At 36.3% G+C, this 25,764-nt stretch overlaps 1 protein-coding gene across 6 annotated transcripts in view; it reads left to right on the plus strand.

Annotated features, from left to right (window-relative positions):
• TTC21B (tetratricopeptide repeat domain 21B) overlaps window positions 1-25,764 on the plus strand; it is a 94,117-nt gene that overhangs the window by 12,636 nt on the left and 55,717 nt on the right. For 5 of the 6 annotated variants that reach the window (XM_004004638.6, XM_060411116.1, XM_060411117.1 and 2 more), the window contains 10 exons: window positions 281-403; window positions 5,858-6,015; window positions 11,185-11,269; window positions 12,340-12,438; window positions 13,828-14,020; window positions 14,425-14,522; window positions 14,806-15,006; window positions 18,464-18,593; window positions 22,571-22,728; window positions 24,702-24,926. In XM_004004638.6, the coding sequence (XP_004004687.3) occupies window positions 281-403; window positions 5,858-6,015; window positions 11,185-11,269; window positions 12,340-12,438; window positions 13,828-14,020; window positions 14,425-14,522; window positions 14,806-15,006; window positions 18,464-18,593; window positions 22,571-22,728; window positions 24,702-24,926 (1,470 nt within the window). Of the gene's footprint in view, window positions 1-280; window positions 404-5,857; window positions 6,016-6,134; window positions 10,606-11,184; window positions 11,270-12,339; window positions 12,439-13,827; window positions 14,021-14,424; window positions 14,523-14,805; window positions 15,007-18,463; window positions 18,594-22,570; window positions 22,729-24,701; window positions 24,927-25,764 lie in introns of those variants that run through there. The other variant, XM_060411121.1, reaches the window with a different exon arrangement.

Genomic DNA, 25,764 nt, shown 5'->3' on the forward strand with positions numbered 1-25,764 from the left:
AATATTGGTTATTTAGCATTAATGGAATATTTTACAAACTTCTTCATGTTAATACTGATTATAGTAGTAATCTTAAAGACTGAAACTCATAATAGTTCTCAAGACTCTAGGCTGGCAAGGGCTTGACAGTGATTTTATTGTAGTTTTTTTAATAAGATTATTCAATAGAGTGATTTTTGTGACTGATTACAAATAAGAATGATGTGGAGTTTAACTCCATCCACATTTGTTTCTTTCATGTCCAAGAAAAAATAAAATATTAGAATTATTTGTTTTACAGGGACAGGTTTTGAGAGCATGGCTTGATATTACAAGAAGAAAAGAACCTTATACTAAAAAAGCATTAAGATACTTTGAAGAGGGATTGCAAGATGGGAATGATATTTTTGCTCTACTGGGTAAGGTGAGTTGAAGTTAGATTAATAAAATGATGTTTTAAAATTTATTTGTAATATATCTGAAACCCAACAAAACTAAGCAGCTCAAAATTATGGTTTTAAATGTTACTTTCAACTCTCAACTGCATTTGTATGGGATGATGAATAGTAAACTAGGGAAAAGTACTCCCTGCCAAATTATTAAATCCTAGATCAATTTTAATTGTTTTTGTTGTTGCTCGTTAGTTGTGATGGTTCCTACATTATTTACTCACCAAACATATATGATGTGTCTTAATATGTGTGAGGCATCACTCTAGATACTAGGGATACCCTGAGCAAAATAAAATGTCTTTCTTTTATGAAGCGTATGTTCTACTGGTGGAGAGAGACAATAAACGAAGCGAATTATATAGTATATTAGAAGGTGATAAGTACAATGGAAGAATATAGAGCGAGAAGTACAACTGGGTATGAAAGCGGTTTTAAATGTTGTAGTCAGAGAAAGTGACATTTGAGCAAAGATGTATAGGAGGTAAGGTTTAAAGCCATGGGGGCCCCTAGGGAGAGCATTACAAATAGATGGGTAGAGAGTTCGTATACCTTAAGGCATATTCGTTTAGTCTGGAGACTGAAGCAAAATGAGTGAAGGGGAGAGAAGTGAAGGGTTGAGGGAAAGAAGATGAGTGTCAGGGCAGGTGAGTATGGATGGGATGGGGATGAGAAGCTGGCTGCTTCTGTAAAGCCTTTGGCTCTTGCTTTGATCTGGCTAGATTGGCAGCCGATGGAAAGAGAAAGAACATGATCTCACTTACCCATACATTGGGAGGGACAACCAAGTGGCAGAGTCATTAGAAATCATTGGTGGTTGGAAATGTTTAATTTGGACTGTTTCTTCAATCCCACTGATGACTTTGAATGCCTTAATTTTTTTTTTTTTAATTTCAGCAAAAAGAAACTAAATTTATATTAGGAAAACAGTCTATTAAATTAGTGATTTGGGGGAGGGGATAAAAAAGAAAAAGAGGATTATTAATGTCTTGGCTACTGCCAATATCCCTACATTGCTCTTGTCAATGTCCATGGCTAGTGAGCTTGTTCAGATGCTTGTCAAGAGGACAACTAGAATTCGTACTGATTGGATTCAGATTTTGCCTAATGGCGCTGCTAGAGCTTATGGGCATATAGCAAGTTTTTGGTTTGTTTTTTTTTTTTTTTTTTAAGTTTTTCTGTCTCATTTCTCTTCCTCTCTAGTCCTTAAAGCAAAGCTTTAATCTTCGCAGGTAGGGCTGTTTCAAGTGTTAATATAAGCAGCTTAGGAGGATTTTCCCTTTTCCTCTTAATACTTTTTAGACTAGTTTAAATTCTTTTTCTGATATAACCCATTCCAATTATGTATGTATTTTTCAGTTCATTCAGCCAGAGACTTGCATTAGTTGAATTCCAACCAGGAATGATATGAACCAATTATATAGCAAATTTCAGTTCAGTTCAGTTCAGCTGCTCAGTCGTGTCTGACTCTTTGTGACCCCATGAATCACAGCACAGTACACCAGGCCTCCCTGTCGATCACCAACTCCCGGGGTTCACTCAAACTCACGTCCATCGAGTCGGTGATGCCATCCAGCCATCTCATCCTCTGTCGTCCCCTTCTCCTCCTGCCCTCAATCCCTCCCAGCATCAGGGTCTTTCCCAATGAGTCAACTATAGCAAATTTAATATATGTTGCATTCACGTGGGAGGTAATGGTCTAAGGAAGTACTAGATATGCTCTGTTGGCATGATTTTGTTATTTTTAAGTTACCAGCTATTCAGATTCCAAGAGTGTCTATATATTTTTTAAAATTATCTTTTTTAATATAAATTTATTTATTTTAATTGGAGGTTAATTACTTTACAATATTATATTGGTTTTGCCATACATCAACATGAATCTGCCACGGGTGTACACGTGTTCCCCATCCTGAACCCCCCTCCCATCACCCTCCCTGTACCGTCCCTCTGGGTCGTCCCAGTGCACCAGTCCCAAGCATCCAGTATCATGCATCAAACCTGGACTGGTGATTCATTTCATATATGATATTATACATGTTTCAATGCCATTCTCCCAAATCATCCCCACCTTGCCCTCTCCCACAGAGTCCAAAAGACTGTTCTATACATCTGTGTCTCTTTTGCAGTCTCACATACAGGGTTATCATTACCATCTTTCTAAATTCCATATATATGCGTCAGTATACTGTATTGATGTTTTCCTTCATTCTGTATAATAGGCTCCAGTTTCATCCACCTCATTAGAACTGATTCAAATGTATTCTTTTTAATGGCTGAGTAGTATTCCATGCTATATATGTACCATAGCTTTCTTATCCATTCATCTGCTGATGGACATCTAGGTTGTTTCCATGTCCTGGCTATTTATAAACAGTGCTGCGATGAACATTGGGATACACGTGTCTCTTTCAATTCTGGCTTCCTTGGTGTGTATGCCCAGCAGTGGGATTGCTGGGTCATAAGGCAGTTCTGTTTTCAGTTTTTTAAGGAATCTCCACACTGTTCTCCATAGTGGCTGTACTAGTTTGCATTCCCATCAACAGTGTAAGAGGGTTCCCTTTTCTCCACACCCTCTCCAGCATTTATTGCTTATAGACTTTTGGATCGCAGCCATTCTGACATGCATGAAATGGTACCTCACTGTGGTTTTGATTTGCATTTCTCTGATAATAAGTGATGTTGAGCATCTTTTCATGTGTTTGTTAGCCATCTGTATGTTTTCTTTGTAAAAATGTCTGTTTAGTTCTTTGGCCCATTTTTTGATTGGGTCATTTATTTTTCTGGAATTGAGCTGCATAAGTTGCTTGTATATTTTTGAGATTAGTTGTTTGTCAGTTGCTTCCTTTGCTATTATTTTCTCCCATTCTGAAGGCTGTCTTTTCACCTTGCTTATAGTTTCCTTTGTTGTGCAGAAGCTTTTAAGTTTAATTAGGTCCCATTTGTTTATTTTTGCTCTTATTTCCAATATTCTAGGAGGTGCATCATAGAGGATCCTGCTATGATTTATGTCGGAGAGTGTTTTGCCTATGTTCTCCTCTAGGAGTTTTATAGTTTCTGGTCTTACGTTTAGATCTTTAATCCATTTTGAGTTTATTTTTGTGTATGGTGTTAGAAAGTGATCTAGTTGCATTCTTTTACAAGTGGTTGACCAGTTTTCCCAGCACCACTTGTTAAAGAGATTGTCTTTAATCCGTTGTATATTTTTGCCTCCTTTGTCAAAAATAAGGTGTCCATAGGTGCATGGATTTATCTCTGGGCTTTCTGTTTTCTTCTTTTTTGCTATTACTGTATGCCGTTGAGAAGTTTAAGTAATTTATTTTGATGCAGTCAGTGGCATCATTGGATGGTTCTCACACTTTTCCTTTAATTCTATGGGAATATAATCTCAAACTGATTTCAGGAATGTATTGCAGTTATACTGTGCATCTGTTGAGGCAGATGCTCATTTTGAACTGAGATATTCTAGACTAAATTTACTCCTGAAGGGGATTCAGTAACACGTTTTAAAAAATCTGACATATGATAAATAGGCCTCATCATCTGTTCTTAAAGCACATACTATATTTGTAGATTTATATTTTCTGACCATGAAAGTAATTACATGTACATTGTAGAAAAATTTTAGAATACGGTAATATCTGAATTAAAAATAAATATCAGCATTGGAGATAACCAGGTAAACTTATTATATTGTAAATGACATCTCTTTGTTTCTTAAGTATAGACCTACAAATTAACATAATGACCTTTAATGACACCTGAAATCTTATTAAATGAATATGCTGTCATTTAATGCTATGTGGCCATTTTGGGTTCAGTTCAGTTCAGTCACTCAGTCATGTCCGACTCTTTGTGACCCCATGAACCGCAGCACGTCAGGCCTCCCTGTACATCACCAACTCCTGGAGTCCACCCAAACCCATGTCCATTGAGTTGGTGATGCCATCCAGCCATCTCATCCTCTGTCATCCCCTTCTCCTCCTGCCCTCAATCTTTCCCAGCATCAGGGTCTTTTCAAATAAGTCAGCTCTTCGCATCAGGTGAACCAAAGTATTGGCGTTTCAGCTTCAATATCAGTCCTTCCAGCGAACACCCAGGACTGATCTTTAGGGTGGACTGGTTGGATCTCCTTGCATTCCAATGGACTCTCAAGAGTCTTCTCCAACACCACAGTTCAAAAGCATCAGTTCTTCAGTGTTCATCTTTCTTTATAGTCCAACTCTCACATCCATACATGACCACTGGAAAAACCATAGCTTTGACTAGATGGACCTTTGTTGACAAAATAATGTCTCTGCTTTTTACCATGCTGTCTAGATTGGTAATAACTTTCCTTTCAAGGAGTAAGTGTCTTTTAATTTCAAGGCTGCAGTCACCATCTGCAGTGATTTTGGAGCCCCCAGAAATAAAGTCTGACACTGTTTCCATTACTTCCCCATCTATTTGCTATGAAGTGATGGGACAGGATGCCATGATCTTCGTTTTCTGAATGTTGAGCTTTAAGCCAACTTTTTCACTCTCCTCTTTCACTTTCATCAAGAGGCTTTTTAGTTCCTCTTCATTTTCTGCCATAAGGGTGTCATTTGCATATCTGAGGTTATTGATATTTCTCCCGGCAGTCTTGATTCCAGCTTGTGCTTCTTCCAGCCCAGCATTTCTCATGATGTACTCTGAATATAAGTTAAGTAAGCAGGGTGACAATATACAGCCTGACGTACTCCTTTTCCTATCTGGAACCAGTCTGTTGTTCCATGTCCAGTTCTAACTGTTGCTTCCTGACCTGCATACAGGCTTCTCAAGAGGCAGGTCAGGTGGTCTGGTATTCCCATCTCTTTCAGAATTTTCCATTTTATTGAGATCCACACAGTCAAAGGCTTTCGCATTTTGGGTTATTTTAACTTTGTCTATTGTAAATAATTCTGCCTTATATATCCAGTTATGTCTTTAAGATAATTCTTAGAAGTGAAAATATTGAGATAGTTTTGCAATTTATATTGCTTATCTCTAAAATTTTCTTAAGGCTGAAAGTAATTTTTTTTAAAGATAAAAATTTCTTAGTTTTAGATGCTACTTACAGATATCCTAGAAATATTTTATTCTAAAAGGTTATTTTTTCTGTTATAAATACATTTGTTTTGATAAATACTTAAAAATTTTTATCCTATAATTATATTTCTGTTATTTAAAGTGAATTTTAAAACAAAATCATGTATTGTATAAAATATTTTGATTCTGTGTGATGTTTCAAAATTTTGTTTGATTAAAACTTTTCTGATTATTAAAGTGATGACTATTCCTTACAGAAAGGTCAGAAAGCAAAAATACAGAAAATGTGAAGTACTAGGATTCTACCTCACCTGCTGTGAGAACCTAAGTGTATACGATCACAGTTTTGATACCACTTTTCACTTTTTTTCCCCCATTAGGCACAATGCCTTGAGATGCGCCAGAATTATTCAGGTGCTCTGGAGACTGTGAACCAGATAATCATGAATTTTCCAGGTTTCCTTCCTGCTTTTGTAAAGAAAATGAAACTACAGCTAGCCTTGCAGGACTGGGACCAGACGGTTGAGACAGCACAGAGGTTAAGTAAAACAAGATCTCACAAATCTCTTTGGGTCTGGTTTTAATTTTGAGAAAAAAGAAAATCTATGTGTGTGTTTTTCCTATAAGATATTTTCAATTTGATTTTTTTCAAATAATATAGAATTGAAGAAAACCTTGACATTGCATTGCTTTTCAAGGACTGAATTTATTGATTTACATAAATATATATTAACACCTGAGTAGCTATTCTGAGATACTCTTAAGTTTCAGAAGAATAATTGCTGACCTCATGAAGCTTATAGTCAAATGAGAAGAACCATGTAATAAGTAAACAAATAAATTTTGTAGGGTGCTAGAAAGTTATACTCTTGCCTGGAAAATCCCATGGATAGAGGAACCTGAGTGGCTTCAGTCCATGGGGTCGCACAGAGTCGGACACGACTGAAGTGACTTAGCAGTAGCAGAAAGTTATAAGCTCAGTGGAGAAAAAGTAAAGCTGGAAAGTGAAATAGAGAGTTGGGGGAAGGGCTTCTATTTTATCAGCTGATCAGGGAAGGCCTCTGAGAAGATGGCATTTGACAGAGGGAGCAAGCATGCAGACATTCCAGAGAAGGTTGCAGACAGAGGCAAACACAGGTGCAGAGTCCTTGAGACGAGTCCCTGTGATATGGTTAAGGGTGGGAAGGAGCAAGATGGCTAGGCAGTAACCTCAGAACAGAGGGTGGGAGGAAGAAGGGGTGCCAGGTTGGGAAGGGCCTTGTTCATCATTGTAAAGATTTTAGTTTTTCTTCTGAAGTCTGAGGGCCTTGGATGGTTCCCTCTCTCTTCTTCCCTCTCTGCTTTTCCTTCTTTCTCTCCAGCAGTCTCTTCTTTTTCTTCTTACTGTTAAGTTAATGAAACCAGGATTTTTATCCAGCAGGTATTCCATGATAGGGATTGTATTGATTGTGTGCCATATTAGCATATAACTTGTTGCTTAAACTCAGTTTTTCCAATAAATTGTTGATGGATCCAGAGGCTTGGTTAGATTCACATTCAATACTTGTTTTTGTCTGACAGTTAATTCATAAGTATTGATGTGTTCTTCCATCAAACAGACATAATCTCTGCTTGCCTCTTTTTTGTGTGATATTAGTAGCAATTCATGCTTAATATTAGGGAACTTGGTTTAGGATTATCGTAAGATTATATCTTTCCTTCTCCATTTCTTAGTTAGAATACTCCTATAAAGAAAAACTTCTGCTGGTTCGTTATCTAATGTTACAGTTCATATAGGAAAAGTTGGATAAATGCTTGAGTCTGTGACCTTATTCCCAGGTTTCAGAAACAAGTAAAAAAGGCCCTGTGCAGACCTAGTATTTTTTAGTAGTATTTGAGTTTGTTTATGTGATATGGATTAAACTTGAGTGTTTCTATCATTTTGGTTATTATAGTTGCTCAGATTGACTTATCTTTGGTCATTAGTAGCTTCTTCAAGTCCTTATGACATGATCCTAGAAGTCTTTTGTAGTGTCTGTAATATGCAAGATATACCAGGGTTGTTTTGTGTATTTACTGACCCATTATAGGTATCGGCCATTGTACAGGGCAATCTAACTCCTTTTACTGAGAAGTGGTATTAGGAGGCCACAGTTTGTGCAAGTTTCTGATGTTTGTACTTTTCAGATTTTTTTCCCTAGACACTGTCTGTGGGCTGGGTGTTGGAAGTATCTACATAATAATGTGCAAAATATATATATGTATCGTGGGAGCATTTAAAAGTGATAGACTTATTATATAGTTTTTAAACTTGATTTTTCTTTAACTTAGTATTTCATTAGCCATGAATGGTATCTATAAGGTGATCATAAATATAGTTTATCTTTCCCTGTTGATAGGCATTTAGGCTATTTTGAATTTTTTGCTATTCTAATTATTGTAGTGAACACACCCACTCACTCAGCCACACACACACACACACACACACACACACACACACGTCTTTATACACATGGAGAAGTATTTCTGGAGGATGGTTTCCCAAATGACAAATTACTGATTTAAAGAGAATTTTATTTTTTAGGGTAAGCTAAGCTCCTGTGAGAAGTAGATGCAAACATATGTTTATTTTTGTCATCTGTAACTGCTTTGAGTGGGTGTAAGACTTGAGCAGTCAGCCTTTCTCCACATTGTCTTTAAGGAACCTAAGTTCTTTTTGTCTTACAGCTCTGCCTTTACCTAAAACCTCACGATGTTGGGGTCCAGCTGGCAAGAGAAGAAAGAGTGTGGAGGAGTCATTCTGCTTTTCTTAAAAGTCCAGGCCCAGACATGGCCCATACTGCTTGCTCTCACACTGGCCACAGCTACCTGCAGAGGTGGCTGGGAGACTGGGTGGCCCAGAGCCCAAGCAGATAAGCGGAGAAAGATTTTGAGGAGAGAGTGCACTCCCTGCCTCAAATGTACACATTTAACATTGGATAAATACTACTGAGTTGTGAGAAACTATACTAACTTATACTCTCATCATTAGTCTATTGAATGTCCCCTCCCCTATCCTCAGGAATTTTGGCTATTGTCAATGTGAGGTTTTTTAAAAAAACAATCTGGTAGGATAAGAATGGTAGCTTATTTTCATTTTCGCTTCCTTGTTTGTGTTGAAATTGAGCATTTTTTTTTTTTAATGCTAAAAGCTATTCTTTTCCCCCTGTGTATTCACTAGTCCTTTTTTTCTTATTAACTAAATCTGTTCATTCCTGTATTTCTAATGGATTTTGACATCTTTTAAGAAGTTCTCCATCATGTTTCTTTTCTGATGGTTTTCTTGGCCTTTTGCAGTTGACTATCAGAATAGCTTGTTTAAAAAAATATATATAAAAACCATATAAGATGTTGGGTTGAATTGCATGAAACCTATAGATTATTTGGGGAGAATTTCTTTAATCCCAAATAAGTAGTATCTTTAGGCAGCTACTGATGTGCAGCAAGCAACCACACTTCTCAGGGCATGTGATAATATGTGCTCACTTCTCACTTTGGTGTGGATCATCTAGGGTCACTGACCCAGTCCAGATGTGTCTGGGGCTCCGCTTCAAGTTTCATGTCCAGCTGAGAGGGCATGAAACCTCGCTGCAGTTTGGACTCAGGTCAGCTCTAAGGGTGTTCTCTGGGCTCCAGCCAAATAGCACCAGCTTCTTAGAGGAAGCCCTTCTCCTGGTGATGGCAGAGATGCAGAGGACAAGCAGAAATCTGCAATGCCTCTGAAACAGGGGTGGTGCACTGCCATTCCTGTCCACATCCTATTGGCCAAGAAAAAGCTCCAAGTTGTAGTCAGAAGCAGTGAAGTACAAGCCAGAATTTATAGGAGGAACTGTTCAGTTACATGGCAGAAAGCATGTATCAGGGAGAGTGGAAAGCTGCAGCTAATAACGTAGCATGCCATGTATGATAAGAAACCTAATGTGTTACCCCATTTGTTCAGTTCCATCAGTTCTTCAATGCTCAGCCTTCTTTATGGTCCAACTCTCGTATTCGTATATGACTACTGGAAAAACCATAGCTTTGACTATATGGACTTTTGTCAGCAAAGTAATATCTCTCCTTTTTAATATGCTACTAGGTATGTCATAGCTTTTCTTCCAAGGAGCAAGTGTCTTTTAATTTCATGGCTGCAGTCACCATGTGCAGTGATTTTGGAGCCTAAGAAAACAAAGTCTCACTGCTTCCATTGTTTCCCCATCTATTTGCTATGAAGTGATGGGACCAGATGCCATGATCTTAGTTATGTGAATGTTGAGTTTTAAGCCAGCTTTTTCACTCTCCTCTTTCACCTTCATCAAGAGGCTCTTGAGTTCTTTGCTTTCTGCCATAAGGGTGGTATCATCTGCATATCTGAGGTTATTGATATTTCTCTTGGCAATCTTGATTCCAGCTTGTGCTTCATCCAGTCTGGCATTTTGCATGATGTGTTCTGCATATAAGTTAAATAAGCAGAGTGACAATATACAGCCTTGACATACTCCTTTCCTAATTTAGAACCAGTCTGTTGTTCCACGTCCGGTTCTAACTTTTGCTTCCTGACCTGCACACAGGATTTTCAGGAGCATGTAAGGTGGTCTGGTATTCCCATCTCTCTGAAGAGTTTTCCACAGTTTGTTGTGATCTACACAGTTAAAGGTTTTAGCATAGTCAATGAAGCAGAAGTAGATGTTCCTCTAGAATTCTCTTGCTTTTTCTGTGATCCAACGGATGTTGGCAATTTGATCTTTGGTACCTCTGCCTTTTCTAAATCCAGCTTGAACATCTGGAAGTTATTAGTTCACATATCATTGAAGCCTAGCTTATAGAATTTTGAGCATTGCCTTGCTAGCATGTGAAATGAGGGCAGTTGTGTTGTAGTTTGGACCTTCTTTGGCATTGCCCTTCTTTGGGATTGGAATGAAAACTTGGAATTGGAATGAAAACTTTTCTGGTGCTGTAGGCACTGCTGAGTTTTCCAGATTTGGTGGCATGTTGAGTACAGCACTTTCATAGCATAATGTTTTAGGATTTGAAATAGCTCATCTGGAATTCCATTACCTCCACTAGCTTTGTTTGTAGCAATGCTTCCTAAGGCCCACTTGACTTCGCACTTCAAGATGTATGGCTCTAGGTGAGTGATCAAACCATTGTGGTTATCAGGGTCATTAAGATGTTTTTTGTATAGCTCTTCTGTTTGTTCTTGCCACCTCTTCTACTATCTTTTGCTTCTGTTAGGTCCATACTGTTTCTGTCCTTTATTGTGCCCATCTTTGCATGAAATATTCCCTTGGTATCTCTCATTTTCTTGAAGAGATCTCTAGTCTTTCCCATTCTATTGTTTTCCTCTATTTCTTTGCATTGTTCATTTAGGAAGGCTTTCTTCTCTCTCCTTGCCATTCTTTGGAACTCTGCATTCAAATGGGTATATCTTTCCTTTTTCTCTTTTACCTTTTATTTCTCTTCTTTCCTCAGCTATTTTTAAGGCCTCCTCAGCCAACCATTTTGCCTTCATAAACATATTAAGATAAAGATCCAGAGATTCTTTTGGTTTTAAATAATGAGATTGATAATTTTTATAAAGGAGATGTTATTTTACTAGTGAAAATTACTTACTTAAACCATGGAGTAATCAGACCAGCAAACCAACTTTGCAAGTTGTCAAATAATAATACATAATTTATTTCAACATTAACTGAAATTTTTTTTGCAGGTTGATGCTGCAAGATAATCAAAATTTGGAAGCACTGAGAATGCTGGCCCTTTACTATTTGTGTAGGGAGGGGGATATAGAGAAGGTAAAGTTGTATTGTACTATATAACTTTCCTGTATTAAATATATATTTAGTTACACACACATGCACATACTAAAGAGCCTTGAATTGCTTTTAGAATGTATATCATGGCAGTTTTTAGTTGAGTCCTAGGAACATACCTTAACAAAGGTGGGTATCTTAAATCACCTAGTAAAGCAAAAGTATCATATAGTTAAAGTTACCCTTGAAAGCTTTAAAAATTATTAATTACATCAGATGCTGTTTCTATGTAAAAGTCATGTGTCATATGATATATGATTAATGTAACAAGAGGTACTGGTTATGGAAGAGAACATACAAAATATAATTCATTTTATTGAGTTTGCATAAGTTAAATGGGTTAGGATGAAATCCCATTGAACCTTATAAAGCACACATTTCTCTGGTAATGAACACATTGACTGTATATTTTGGTTTATGGGATGCCAGAATCCACTCTGAAGTCAACAATATTATAACAGATAATAGATTTAGACTCTTATTTAAGGTTAAATGGGTTAATGTGATAGTACCTAGTAAGTACTTCAGTAAATACTAGAAGAATCTTAGTAGGAGCAATTCTACAGTAAATTTTCCAGGCATTGAAATTATTTTTCAAGTATCTGATTTTTTTGTTCTCGAAAATATTTTAAATATAAACTAGGCAACGTAGGTAATCCAAGGACTGACCTTATATAATATTAATTTTTGTAAATAAATTATCATTCATATCTCATATGTGTCATAAATTATTGGAGAGGGAGCTTGGCATGTATGGTTAACTGGGTATTATAGATGTCTTCGAATATTTGGAATCACCCAAAGGTTTCTATTCAGTAACAACTATTAAAGAAGCACATTTTATAATGCAGTTTTTACTTATAATCATTACACTTTTTATGGAAGGATCCTTTACCCTCTTGCACCGTATGATTTCACTGGAAGAAGGGGAATTGATAAAAGCAAAGATTTTTTGTAATTTATAAATACTGATTTACTAATGTACATGTCCTGTATTATGCTATTTTTATTCTTACTGCATTTTAAAATTATACTGAATACTTTTGTTTTAGGCTGCCACCCAACTGGAAAACTTAGGAAATGCATTGGATGCCGTGGAACCACAGAATGCTCAACTTTTTTATACGATCACAATAGCCTTCAGCAGAATTGTAAGAGTACAGCAAAGCTCTGTTATTTGTAACTGGAAATATAAAATTACTCACAAATGTTGAGGTACCAAAAAGCATATGACCTAGAGTGAAAATACTTGAAAATTCATAGATGTGCCTATGAATATGTGATACATTCTTAAGGGAGGTAATTCAGAGGAGATACAGTTTCCAGCTATAAAAAGCCATCCTGGAGGATTCATGGAGGAAGTGGCACTTGTGAATCCTTTAAGAATAGGGAAGTGCCTTCCAGAGGAAGGAAGTAGAAAGTGATTTATTTTAACTAGAGCATAGAGTTTATGACTAAGGTTGTTCTTTGCTTTATGTTTTTAAAACTGTTTTTTAAACATTTTAAAGTAAGTAATAGAATATTTGGGTTGAGGAAATGGTTTCTGTCTTACTTTTTGTGATAGTAAAGAAATGATTTTTATGACAAGTACCCATAAAAAGGTAATTGGAAATGGGATAGATAAATGTAGTAGAATCTTAAAACCAATACAAGAGATGAGAGGATTGAAACTATGCTAGAAAAAAATAAGGAAAAGGGCATACTAAATAATTATTAAAATAAAGTTGAAAGAAAATAATTAAGTTTATTAGTTGTTAAATGACATGAATAAACTGAATTCTCTTAATTAAAAATGAAGGTTGTCAGATCATGTGAAATTTAGGGGCACTGCTCCCTATTACAGAAATTTGAGTTAGTGGGAGTATTAACATTTTTTTATTTACCTACTGCAGACACATAATTGTTACTAGTTTACAGCAAATCAAACAATTTAGTAAGTAACAACTCTTCAAAGTAATGATGTTCAAAAAGTATATACTTAATTCTGACAACATTGCCATTTCTTGAAATATTTTTGAAGGCTTTTTTTCCAAGAAGATTATAAGGTGTGGTTCTCACTAGTGGCACACTTGTCTTTAGGGGTAAATCAGATTCTTACCCTAGTTTTCAATGCAATAAAAGTTCAATAAAATATATAATCTGTCTATATTATGCTATATTTACAGACACACGCATGTAAATATATATAAAACCTTAAATAATGATTTTCTTCTCTAATTATAAGACAGTCATGAGACAGTGTAAAAAGCGAGTTATAAGAAATATGCTTGTGGAGTACCATAGAAGCAATACATTTTTCAAGAGAGCTTTTTTTTAAAAGCACTGCGCATTAGGAAGTTTAAGTTCTGATAGGATATAAACTCTTGATGCACTGTCTAGATAGTAAATACAGTAGATTTATTATTCTTCAGTTATGAAATAATTTTTTCCTATATTTTTCATCTGTGAAATATAAATTATTCATATGTACATTTAGAGAAAACAAAGTCTTCCATTTTAGTAGACTTGTTTTAGTTTAACTTAATTTTTTTTCTTTTTAGTGTGGACGTAGTCAACTCATTCTTCAGAAAACCCAAACATTACTAGAAAGAGCTTTTAGTTTAAATCCTCAGCAGTCAGAATTTGCTACAGAGCTTGGATACCAAATGATTTTACACGGGAAAGTTAAAGAGGCCTTGAAGTGGTACAAGACCGCCATGACACTAGATGAAACCAGTGTCTCTGCTCTCATTGGTATGACAGCTGTATCTATGAGTGTTCCTCATACAGATGCAAATAATGATTGCTTTTAATACCTGCCTTTAAAGAAGAAAAGACATATTTTGTAGTTTTCTAAAATTAAACAGTTCTTTACTACCTACAGCAGAAAACAATCATGTACCTTTAAAAATAGAATTTTTGTTTCTTAAAAACTATCTGCAGGTAATACATTTTTATGAGTTAATTCCCATAAATTAAGAATTCCTTAGTAACTGCTTTTATGTGGGTACAAAGCTACCCATTTCCTTTCATTCTTTTTTTTTAGTCTAAAACTTTGTATTATGGCAAAAAAACCCACCTTGTTTAATACTGTTTGTATTAACTTGAAATGTAATGCCTGAAATAATGTGGATTTTTCCCATTTTCATCTGTTTTAGGGTTTATCCAGTGTCAGTTAATAGAAGGGCAACTACAGGATGCAGATCAGCATCTAGAATTCCTTCGTGAAGTTCAGCAGTCTATTGGAAAATCAGCGGTATAGTGTTTTATTTTATCAGGGTAGAGTCTAACTACTTATAAAATATGAAATTTTAAACGTTTAAAAATTTAACAATGGGATTAGAAGACTAATGCACTAATTTTAATATGTAGTTACATTTATTAATTTTCCACATGATTTAAAAAGTCCAAGTAAACTAATATTTAAGTTTGAACAAATAGTGCCTATAAATATCTCTTCAATATACATTTGAAATCTAAGTAGAAATAATGGCTTTATAACTGTATGGAGTAATTTATGAAAACTACTTGTTTTCCAGGAATTAACCTATTTACATGCAGTTCTCGCTATGAGGAAAAATAAACGACAAGAAGAGGTTATTAATTTGCTAAATGATGTCCTGGACACTCATTTTTCACAGTTGGAGGATTTACCTCTTGGCATACAGTATTTTGAGAAGTTGAATCCTGATTTCTTGATAGAAATTATTACAGAATATCTGAATTTCTGTCCAATGCAGGTGTGTATTTCTGGGACTTATTTTCAAAAATGCATTTATATGATGTTTTATAAAAGGTACTAATAAATTATGTTCTACAGATTAGACTATAAAATGAAAGTATTTGTATCTATATTAGTTGAAATAGTTTTTACTGAAAATATTTACAGTAATGATTACTATCATCTAATAAATGTTTTGGTTTACAAATATTCATTTGTAATTCATAAAATCTTAAAACCTTGAATTTAAACTATTAGAAGTCATTTAATTTAGGTGCCTACCTTGTATTAGAATCTACTTCGTAATATCCTCATTAAGTGTCCATCCCATCTTTGGATGCACTCAAAGATACAGTTCTTACATGTAACTGTGATTATTAGACTGTATTTCCTATGTTAAATCAGATTTTGCTTTATGTTAAAAAACTCAGCCATTTACTGGTCCTCCTTTTGCTCTCTGCGGTGACATGGAGCAAGTCCAGTTACTTAGTGAATTCCTCATTCATAGAACAGACCTGCAGATGTTGGAAATTAATTTTCATGTTCCTGAACAATTCCAGGTTTCCAACCATTTCTTTTTTTATGACATAGTTTGAGATCCCTGATTGTAAGTCTGAAGATATTCTTGATTTTATCAGTGGCTGATTAAGCTCACTATTCCAAATGTGGATTTGGCCTGCAAAACTTAGATCAGATTCTTTGCTTCCTAATCCTGGATGTCCATCAGTTTCTTTTTTGTGAATCATATTACATTATCGACCCCTGTTGATTTAACAGTTAACCAGAGTCCTTAGATCTGTTAATCACTATAACTTTGGACCTAAGTGTAGGATTCTACATTTGTCCCTATGAAATTTTATCTCCTCAAACGTATCCCATAATTCCAGATGATTGTATCCTTTGGGGTCCTATCTGTCATCTGTTTTATATGGATCTTTGTTGTCAAACATCTGCCTATGTGGTTCCAAGTAGAACTGAGAATGGAACCCTCTGTTGTATTACCACAGAGTTCATTCCAAGTTGACATGTATCCATTAGCGCTCTTTTATTACAGGCAGCAGGCAGATGACTTAACTTTGTTATTTATACTCAACTCACAATTCAACATAGAGATAATCATGGCATGCACTATCAAATACTTCATTCCTGGAAGCATAGTTTTTAGTATTCTCCCTGATTTTTCCCTGAAGTTACAGCTTCACTAACTGTGTTAACAAGGAAATGAGAATATTGACCTTTCCTTAGGGAGTTCACACTGCCTTTTATTGATCATCATATCCTTTTCCGGACTTTCATGACCAATTTTTTTCAACTAACCACTCTGGAATTGCGCTTGGGATTGATCTCAGTTTCTCCAGTCATTATCTGCTTTCAGTTGCTCATGAGTTGGAAAGTACTTTTCAGTGCTTCTGCAATATTTGGAATTCATCCAACAAATGCTTGTAGAGCTCCCAGTGGACTGTTCAGAGTTGGGGAAATAGTTGTGTAAAAGCAAACAATATTCCTTGCCTTCTTAATACATGAATACTAGCAGGAGGAAACATAATACAATCAATCAATCACGTAGTATATTAGGAGATTACAGGAGAAAATAACAAAACAGTGAAAGGGGGTAGTAATTTTAGGTAAGGTGGTCTAGGGAGGCCTCATGATGGTAAAATTTGAACAAAAACTTCAAGGTCACGTGGGAATATAGCATAGAGTGTTTCAGGCAAAGGAGCCATTGTGCAGTGGCCCAAAGGGACAAAGGAGAGGGGGGTGGCTGGGACCGAGTGAGGAGGCAGGGAGTGGCCACCGTAAGGTCTCAGCATAGGAAGCTGAACTGGTGGTAATTTCTCTGACTTCAGTTCTGAGAACAGTCGGGAGCCACCAGAGGGTTTCCCACATGATCCAGTTCAGCATTTTAAAAGGCTCCTTCTGGCAGTTGGACTGAGAGTAAACTGTAAAAGGAGCAAGCAATAATCTGTTAAGTTGTAGTTGGGTCCCTAGTGCACAGACATTCTATTTTTCCATAATGTGACCTTCATCAGCATGATAGAATCTAATTAGCACTTAAAATGCTGTTTTCCTGTGGAAATATCAGAAAGGCAGACTTGTCTCTCCAGCTCTGTTTCTATTACTTTGGCCCTTTTCATATACATACTTTAAAAAAAAAAAAATCAAGCAGATATTATCTTAGAGATTGTCTTTTAAGCCCTGGATTTTTTACTATGATTCGTTCTGAAATTAGAGGAAAAATGATGGTTGTTTTCAATGAGTAATTTTTAGCAAGGGGCAGATGACATCAGAACCTCAGCCTATTACCTGTGCTTTCATTATTTTCAATTGCACTGAAAAAGTAAATATATTTTAAGAATATACACTATATCCATTACCATGTAAAGTTTTAAAAGTCTCATCTTTGAGACACATAAGGACCCTTAACCCTATAAAAGACGCAAAACTAAATATGAAACTACTGTAGGACTGATAAGACAAAGAATGCTAAAAAAAAAATTTATTACCTAGATAAATGTTTTAGAAATTTCAAGAAGTTGAAGTATTCTAGGCACCAATAGTTCTGTTCTGAAAATTCTTTTTTGGTGCCTCAACATCGAAGATACCATCCTTTTCTTGTTAGTTACAGTGGCTCCTTGTCGGGTCAGTTGTCAGTAAGAGGCTGTGCTTCAGTTAAGAATTTGTGACTGTGGAGTGTAAGGTTACGGGGATGGGAGGATCGTCCTTCAGATAAAGGAGGGAGCATTAGTAAGGTAAAGCAGGAGAGTGAACATGGGATATTTAAAATCTAATATCACATTTCTAAGTTGTGAGTGGATAACTGCTGGATAAAGATTGAGTAGATAGCCATTAAAAGAATAAACAAGTGGTCTAATACTACTTTAGTTATTAAATTCATTATTAATAAAAAGAAAAAAATGGAGGGCCTACAACATGTCAGACAGGAAAGTGGGGAATATGGGACCTTTGGTGTACTGTACCTGCGTGTGTTCTGCCATTGGATTTTCACTAGGATGACAGAATCTGAATTCTCTAAAAACTGACTTTGCCGTATTCTCAAGGGTGGTGCAGGTTATTGAATTGAGTAAAATCCCAAGACAGGTTTAGAATTAGAACTCACATTCCCTTGACTCTCAGTTCCAGCAAGAAACTCTGCCTCTCTATTCCTTTGAACAGGTGTGTTTCCTTGATAAAGCTTTTGAACATAAATGCTCCTTTCATATGTTATCAAATTAGTAACTGTATAGTAATTTCACAATTATTTTGCTGAGCAAAAGCCGTCATTTATATAGTCTGTTCATAGATCCCAGGGAGATAAACCAGTATTAATCTAGTCATAGTGAGATATTGGGCAATGAATAGAATAAGAGAAGTTTTAGAAAAGCATGTGGGTTTTGCTGTTCACATTACAATTAATAATGTGTTTCTTTTTAGCCTAATACTGTTAAAAAAATGACTTACTGATTTGTTTTGTTTAGCCTGCAAGTCCTGGGCAGCCTCTTTCTCCTCTTCTCAGACGTTGTACCTCCATCCTGGAGACTATAGTCAGAACTGTTCCTGGTCTTCTGCAGGCTGTCTTTCTAATAGCAAAAGTGAAGTATTTGTCAGGTAAGGTGTACATTAAAAGCTTAAAATAACCTTTATATTCTGGTGTTGATAAGAACAAGTATGAGCAAAATAAGCACTCCTCATATATGAAGAATAGTCACACAAAATACTCATTTTACATATGCACAGCTAATTAATTTTTATACAGAATAAAATTGTACAACTCTTAACTGTTTAGTTCTTTAAAAAAGATTACTATAAACTTCTGTGATTCAAATGAACTTCTGGAAAAATATAGTTCTACCACTTTAAAAAGAAGTCTATCAGATAGTACTAAAGCCAGGCAGTAAAAATTTATAGTCTTTAATCTCTCCTTTGAACAGATCATAATCCATCATTATTGATTCATTGGCATAGTCAAATCTGATGTTTATCAGGTTTCAGATACTTAAGAAATATATTAATTAATTCCTGTCTAGTTTCTGTGATTGGTAGTTCATAGCTTTAAAAAAATAACCTCAGGTATAACTTTAGCATTTTAGGACACATACGTTTGGCAATATATATATAAGTAGACCATCATATGGGCCATATATATATATATATATATATATATATATCTTTGCTGGCTACATGCTCTGCAGAGTAAATTAAGTTTGTAAAGTCCTGTAGGGCAGAAACCACCTTAAATGTATTCATTCTCATGAACAGTTACTTCCTATATATAACAGAAAGAGTTAAGAGATTGACTTTATTAATTTTTTGGGTCTTGGTTTTAACTATTTTTTAAAAAGAACCAAATTATCACAAGAGTTTATTTCACCTCTAAAATACTTTAGTTGTAAGAAGTGAGTCTCTGATACCTTCTCCTAAGTGAGTTCTGTTGAGCCACATGATGTTTCTACTTTATTTTCAGTTAGAATGGGTATCACCTACTAGATATTCAAATGGGACTTTGAATTCTGTGACTAACTTATTAAATACTTATTTATTTTGAATTTTTATATAATTCAGTCTCCGTATATTAATAGTAATATTTCATTGCCAAAGTCTCTGGGAATGAAGTGCTTCCCTTGTAGCTCAGCTGGTAAAGAATCTGCCTGCAATGCAGGAGACCTGGGTTCGATCCCTGTTTCAGGAAGATCCCCTGGAGAAGGGAAAGGCTACCTACTCTAGTATTCTTGCCTGGAGAATCCCATAGACAGAGGAGCCTGGTGGGCTGCAGTCCATGGGATGGCAAAGAGTCGGACACGACTGAGCAACCAACTCTTGCTAGGAATGACCCCATTGTTAAAAAGAGCAGCCTGAAATCATGTGAAATAGTGCTGGCACATGTCTAAACAGTAGTATCCTTGCTAAGCTGCCAATTGCAGTGACTTCTGGTACAAACTACCTGGAGTTGGACCAGACTTACAGGTTAAGGGCACAGTCTCCATCAGACTGCCCTAGCTGTAGACAGCAGCCACAAGCTCAGGGGTTCCCAGAGCCATTTGCACGTTTACTTGCTGGCTGCAAATTTAAGGGTTCTGACGACTCCCATCAGGTTCAGTAGTTTACTTGAAAGACTCACAGAAGTCAGGAAAGCACTACAGCTAGGATTAGAGTTTTATAGCAAAAAATATCCATCTGAACTAGCAAAAGGAGGAGAAGCAGAGGTTGAGGTCTGGGAGGGTCCCTCGTGTGAAGCTTCCATTGTCATTTCTTTGTGGAGTCAGGACACATCAACTTTCTGATGCATCAACATATGACAATACCTCTAGACCATTAGCAGCAGGGAAGCTCACCCAGGGTTCATTACCCAAGAGTTTTATTACATAGACAGCTCCCCTCTCCCCAGGTCAGGTGGTATGGATGACTCAGAGTCCCTACCCCTCTACTCACATGGTTGGGATCTCTGGCCTGGCCAGCCCTTAGTCATATTAGCATAAGTTATCAGGGCCTACCATGAATAACAAAGACACTCTTATTGCTTGGGTTATTCCAAGATCTAGAGACGGTCTCCTGGGAACCAAGGCCAGCCAAATTCTTCATTACAGAAGACCCTGACAGAGGCAGAACTGCAGGACAGAAATGAAATTTCTTTTTTTCCTCAGGAGAATTTGAGCTGATCTCAGATAAGAATGTGATATTGATGTGATGTTTGTTTGGCCTTTTTTCCCAACAATGACCTGTTTCTCCATTTTTAAGTAATTAGTGGCCTTCTAAAGCTAACTGGCCATATTCCTTCTCTTTACCTTTAGAAGAAACAAAAAAGATCTCAGTTATTCACATAGTTCTCTTTTTTTTTTTTCAGGCTCTTGTTTGCAAACCCTTCTTTTGGGAAATAATCTATTTTTTAAAACATATTTATTATTTGGCTGCGTCAGGTCTTAGTTGCAGTATGCACAGTCTTCACTGAATCATGTGGAATCTTTCATTGTGGCGCGTGGGCTTTGTTGCTCCATGTCCTGCAGGATCGTAGTTCTCTGACCGAGAATCAAACCTGTGTCCCCTACCTTACAAGACAGATTCTTAACCACTGGATCACCAAGGAAGTCCCAGTAATAATCACTTTTTTTCAAGTTATCTCTGTGATCCTTCTCTTTCCTAAAAGAATGTGGGGTGGTAATTTACTTGCAAATTTATTATGCTTAATCCTCCTTTCTTTTTTTGCCTGTAGAGTTCTGAGTGTTGGATTGCTTCAGAATGAAAACTCTAATATTGATTATGCTTGATGGTTAATTGACACATTTTGACACTTCATTTAATAAGTTATTATACTAACTCAGCCAAATTTTTGTTTATTAATCCCCTGTTTTTAAGAAGAATGTTTTCTGTTTAAATGGATTTCTGTTATAAGAACGTCGAGTCTTTGGGACTGAAGGCCTGATTGTAAGCCTTATTTTGTTTGTTGAGGTGTCAGGTAAGGTCATAGAGAGTTATTGAACAGATAATAATTTAGCAGAGTTACACAGGGCTCTGGTCTAGCTGTACCTGCTTAAGGCCAGTTTATGAGATGGCTAAATGTGAATCAATGTGGGTTATATCACGAAACTTCTAGCACCTAGAGTCTGTGCTGATGTTTCTCTGAAGAGCCTCTTCCTCCCTTAGCTGTCAGCCCAAGGTAGAATCCAGTATTTTGATCACTTTCATTTTGATCATTTCCTTCTGTTTTAAGACTCCCAGATGTAGTTAATATCCTATAATGGAATATAATCTGCAAAAACACTGAGTCACTACTTATACTTGAAACTAACACAGTAAATCAGCTGTAAATCAACTATACTAAAAAAAAAAAAAAAAAAGACTTCTAGATATACAGTAGATGTGTTTCCAGAACACTTGAATATTTCAGTTAGTATTAAGAGGCATTTAAAATCTGTAACTCACCTTTATAAACTTCTAGACTATAGTCCTATGCTTTTTGTGTTGTCTTTTGTGCAGAAGTAAAATTTGTGGCCAAGAATGATTGCTAGATTAAATCTTTCTTGTTAATGTGGCACTGTAACTTTTTAGTTATTTAAGTTTCTATGTTTTACATATTTTAAAGAAGTTATAAATTTAAAAAAATAGACAAGGATAGTAAAAGTACATTTATAGGACTGTCAGTAACAGTGGTGATGGATTCTGATCTTTTCACATACTCTGATTTGCTCCTTATCACCAAGGGGATGGCCTGGCTTTGGATATAATCTTCCATGCAAACTAGAAAGAAGCAGATGGTGGCGCTAGTGTTAAAGAACCTGCCTGCCAGTACAGGAGACATAAGAGATGTGTGTTCAATCCCTTGGTCAGGAAGATCCTCTGGAGAAGGGCATGGCAACCCACTCCAGTATTCTTGCCTGGAGAATCCCATGATCAGAGGAGCCTGGTGGGCTACAGTCCACGAGGTCGCAAAAAGTCGGACATGACTGAGCGACTTAGTATTGCAGGTAGAGTTTAAGCTGAGGACCTCAAGGTCAGACACCAGAACTATCCATAGACTACTTTTCTCCCTCTTCTCTCAGATTTCCTCGTAATCTTTTTTTTTTTTTTTTTTTACTTTGTTTCCTCACCAGGTGATATTGAAGCAGCTTATAATAACTTGCAGCATTGCCTAGAACACAGCCCTTCCTATGCTGATGCTCATCTCCTAATGGCTCAGGTTTATTTGTCTCAGGAAAAATTCAAATTGTGTTCTCAGTCTCTTGAACTATGCCTGAGCTATAATTTTAAGGTAAGTGTTCCAGACTCAAGTAGATAAGTCATATCGCTGTCCTTAAACCTTTAGCAAATGTTTACATGTTCAACTGTTTTGTATTTTAGCCTGTAACATTTTGCTAATAAATGAATTTTTTTAGTGGAAAATGTTTTGAACTCGTTAGCATTAGGAGAAAAAAATGGAGGCACCTGTGGTTTATTTTAACAAAACTATATGGACTTGGTAACAAAAGACCTAGAATTAGTGTCTGGTCTTTTTACCTCTCGCTCTCTGAACCTCAGTTTTCTTTTCTATAAAACTAATATAATACTACTCTACAATTTTAATGAACATTAAATGTACTGTGAATACATATAAAGATAGTTGTCAGTTATAGAGCATTGTTGTCATTCAGTCGTTTAGTCCTGTCCTACCCTTTGCAACCCCATGAGCTGCAGCACGCCAGGCTTCCCTGTCCCTCACCATCTCCCAGAGCTTGCTCAAACTCATGTCCATTGAGTCGACGATGCCATCCAACCATCTCATCCTCTGTCGTCCCTTTCTCCTCCTGCCTTCAATCTTTCCCAGCATCAGGGTCTTTTCTAATAAGTCAGTTGTTCTTATCAGATGGCCAAAGTATTGGAGCTTCAGCATCAGTCCTTCCAATATTCAGGGTTGATATCCTTTAGGATTGACTGGTTTGATCTCCTTGCAGTCCCAGGGGCTCTTTAAAGTCTTCTCCAACACCACAGTTCAAAAGCATCAATTCTTTGGCACTCAGCCTTCTTTATGGTCCAACTCTCACATCCATACATGACTCCTGGAAAAACCATAGCTTTGACTATATGGACCTTTGTCAACAAAGTGATGTCTCTGCTTTTTAATATAGAACATTGTGCCAAATACTTTTATGTTTTAGGATTTTTATTTTATTGTCTCTTTCTTGGACCTTGATTTTTAATAACTTTGGATACATCATCACAGAATGCCTAGTCATTTTGAAAGTTGGTATGTGGTTTGAGGACATAAACACACTAGATTTCTATCCAAGACTTTCAGTGTAAACATCCCATATCCCTGAGCATTACAGAAAATCCTAGATTCAAGGGCTTCCTGAAGTCTTGTTAGGAGCTCCTCAGACTTTCTGTTTGTCTGGCAGCGTCTTTGACTCTTTGATGTGAGAACCCTTTAGTTAACTGGAGAATTCGAGTTGCAGGCAAGGTTTGTAGAAAGTAACACCTGGTTCTTAGGATGGTAGTTCTTAAGACTAGTGGTACATCACGACCCCAGTGCCAGCACCACACCCAATGAATCAAGATCTCTGAGATGAGAGCATAAGCGTGATTATTTACACAAGGACAACAGGTAAACCTGATGCCTAGCTCTGGCTCAGAGCCCAGCCTTAGGAGGACTGTAGCCATCCTGGAGGCGAGATGGCTGCCACGTCATCTCATTCTGTACCATCTTCTTTTCTTGACTCCTTCCTCATCGTCATTCTCATTTTTCCTGTATATGCCATTGGTAGCCAAACTAAAGACAAGCTTCAATAGTACACATTTCAGAGTAGTATCAAAGGGCAAAAATCCGTGTTTGGTTAACATGCCCTGAATGTTTAATCTTAAAATTAGAAAATAAAAAGAAATTGTAGAAATCTGATAACTTATATTTCAGTAGGAGAAGTCTCAGATAAAGAAATTTCATTTTCTGAAAACTAAAATAATTTCTTCGACTATACTTGCTGGCCTTCTAAAGTCTGTGTGCAGTTTCTCTCCTATCATGGTAGCAGCACCTGTTTATCCACCAGGGAGTACTAGGTAGTGGCAGGTTACCTGAATTCTGATTTTTCAATAAATGATCAGAACATGAGTAAGAGGACAGAAAAGGACCTCATGCATTCACAGGGTAGACTGTCCTCAGCGTTCCTATTATCATAACATTTTATGGATTGTAAACTATGTGTTGATGTTGTAAGCACTCCAAGGAAGGATTTCTGAATATTATTTTTTCAGGTGAGAGAATATCCTTTATATCATCTGATAAAAGCACAGTCACAAAAGAAAATGGGAGAAATAGCAGAAGCAATTAAAACTCTGCACATGGCAATGAGTTTACCAGGAATGAGGAGAATTGGATCTTCCTCAAAGACAAAATATAGAAAAACTGAAGTTGATGCAAGCCATCGTTTATCAGTCTTTCTTGAGTTGGCAGAGGTTCACCGTTTAAATGGAGAACAGGTAGGTCAAATTTAATTCAATTGCTCAGATCTGAACTTTGTTATCCAAGTATATATAGTCATAGGAAATGAAAATGAAAAATTATTCCCTTGAACAAGTGGTTAAGTTTAGAAAATTTGTTTCTCATCACTTGGCACCAGATGGAAGCAAGCATGAATGCAATTTTGAGAAAAGAATTAGAATCTTGTAGAAAATGAGGAACTTATCATTTATAATCTGTTTTTTAAGTTACAGCAGTTGCTTATCAGTTACTTCATATTTCATATTTTAGTGGAAAGTAGGGCTCTGTCTAGGTACTTGCCAAATCTCAAAGAATTTCTACTTCACTAACAAATTAACATAAAATGCATTAAATAAGGAGACGCAATTCCCTTATAGATTGATTCTACAATGCACAATTTTTTTTATTGGTTTAACATTTCTTAAATCAAAATTTTTTTAGAATCTTCTAAGTTGAGATGAATTAGAATAAATGATATTTTTGGTTCATTGAGGTACTGGTTTGGAAATTAGGAAATATTTTCACCTGGCATATAATGAAAATGATGTCCTAGTGTAGGGAATAACCTGCTATGTAGTGAAGAACCATCTGGTCCAGAGGGTGACTGTGGACTGGATCCCACTGAAGATGCAGTAATGAACATAACAAAGAATTTAGGCTTTGGAGTCAGGCTGGTTCCATCATTTGTTAACTCCTTAACTGTCTGAGTCTATTTTCCTTATTGCAAGGTGGGAGGTAATTATAGTAACTACCTTGGAGGATTGTCATAAGAAGTAATGGGTTAATACAATGCTGGATGCAAGGTAAATGTTAATTAAATTATAGTAGCAGCAACTC

This window comes from Ovis aries, chromosome 2, assembly GCF_016772045.2.
Source record: "Ovis aries strain OAR_USU_Benz2616 breed Rambouillet chromosome 2, ARS-UI_Ramb_v3.0, whole genome shotgun sequence".
Lineage (NCBI taxonomy): Eukaryota > Metazoa > Chordata > Mammalia > Artiodactyla > Bovidae > Ovis > Ovis aries.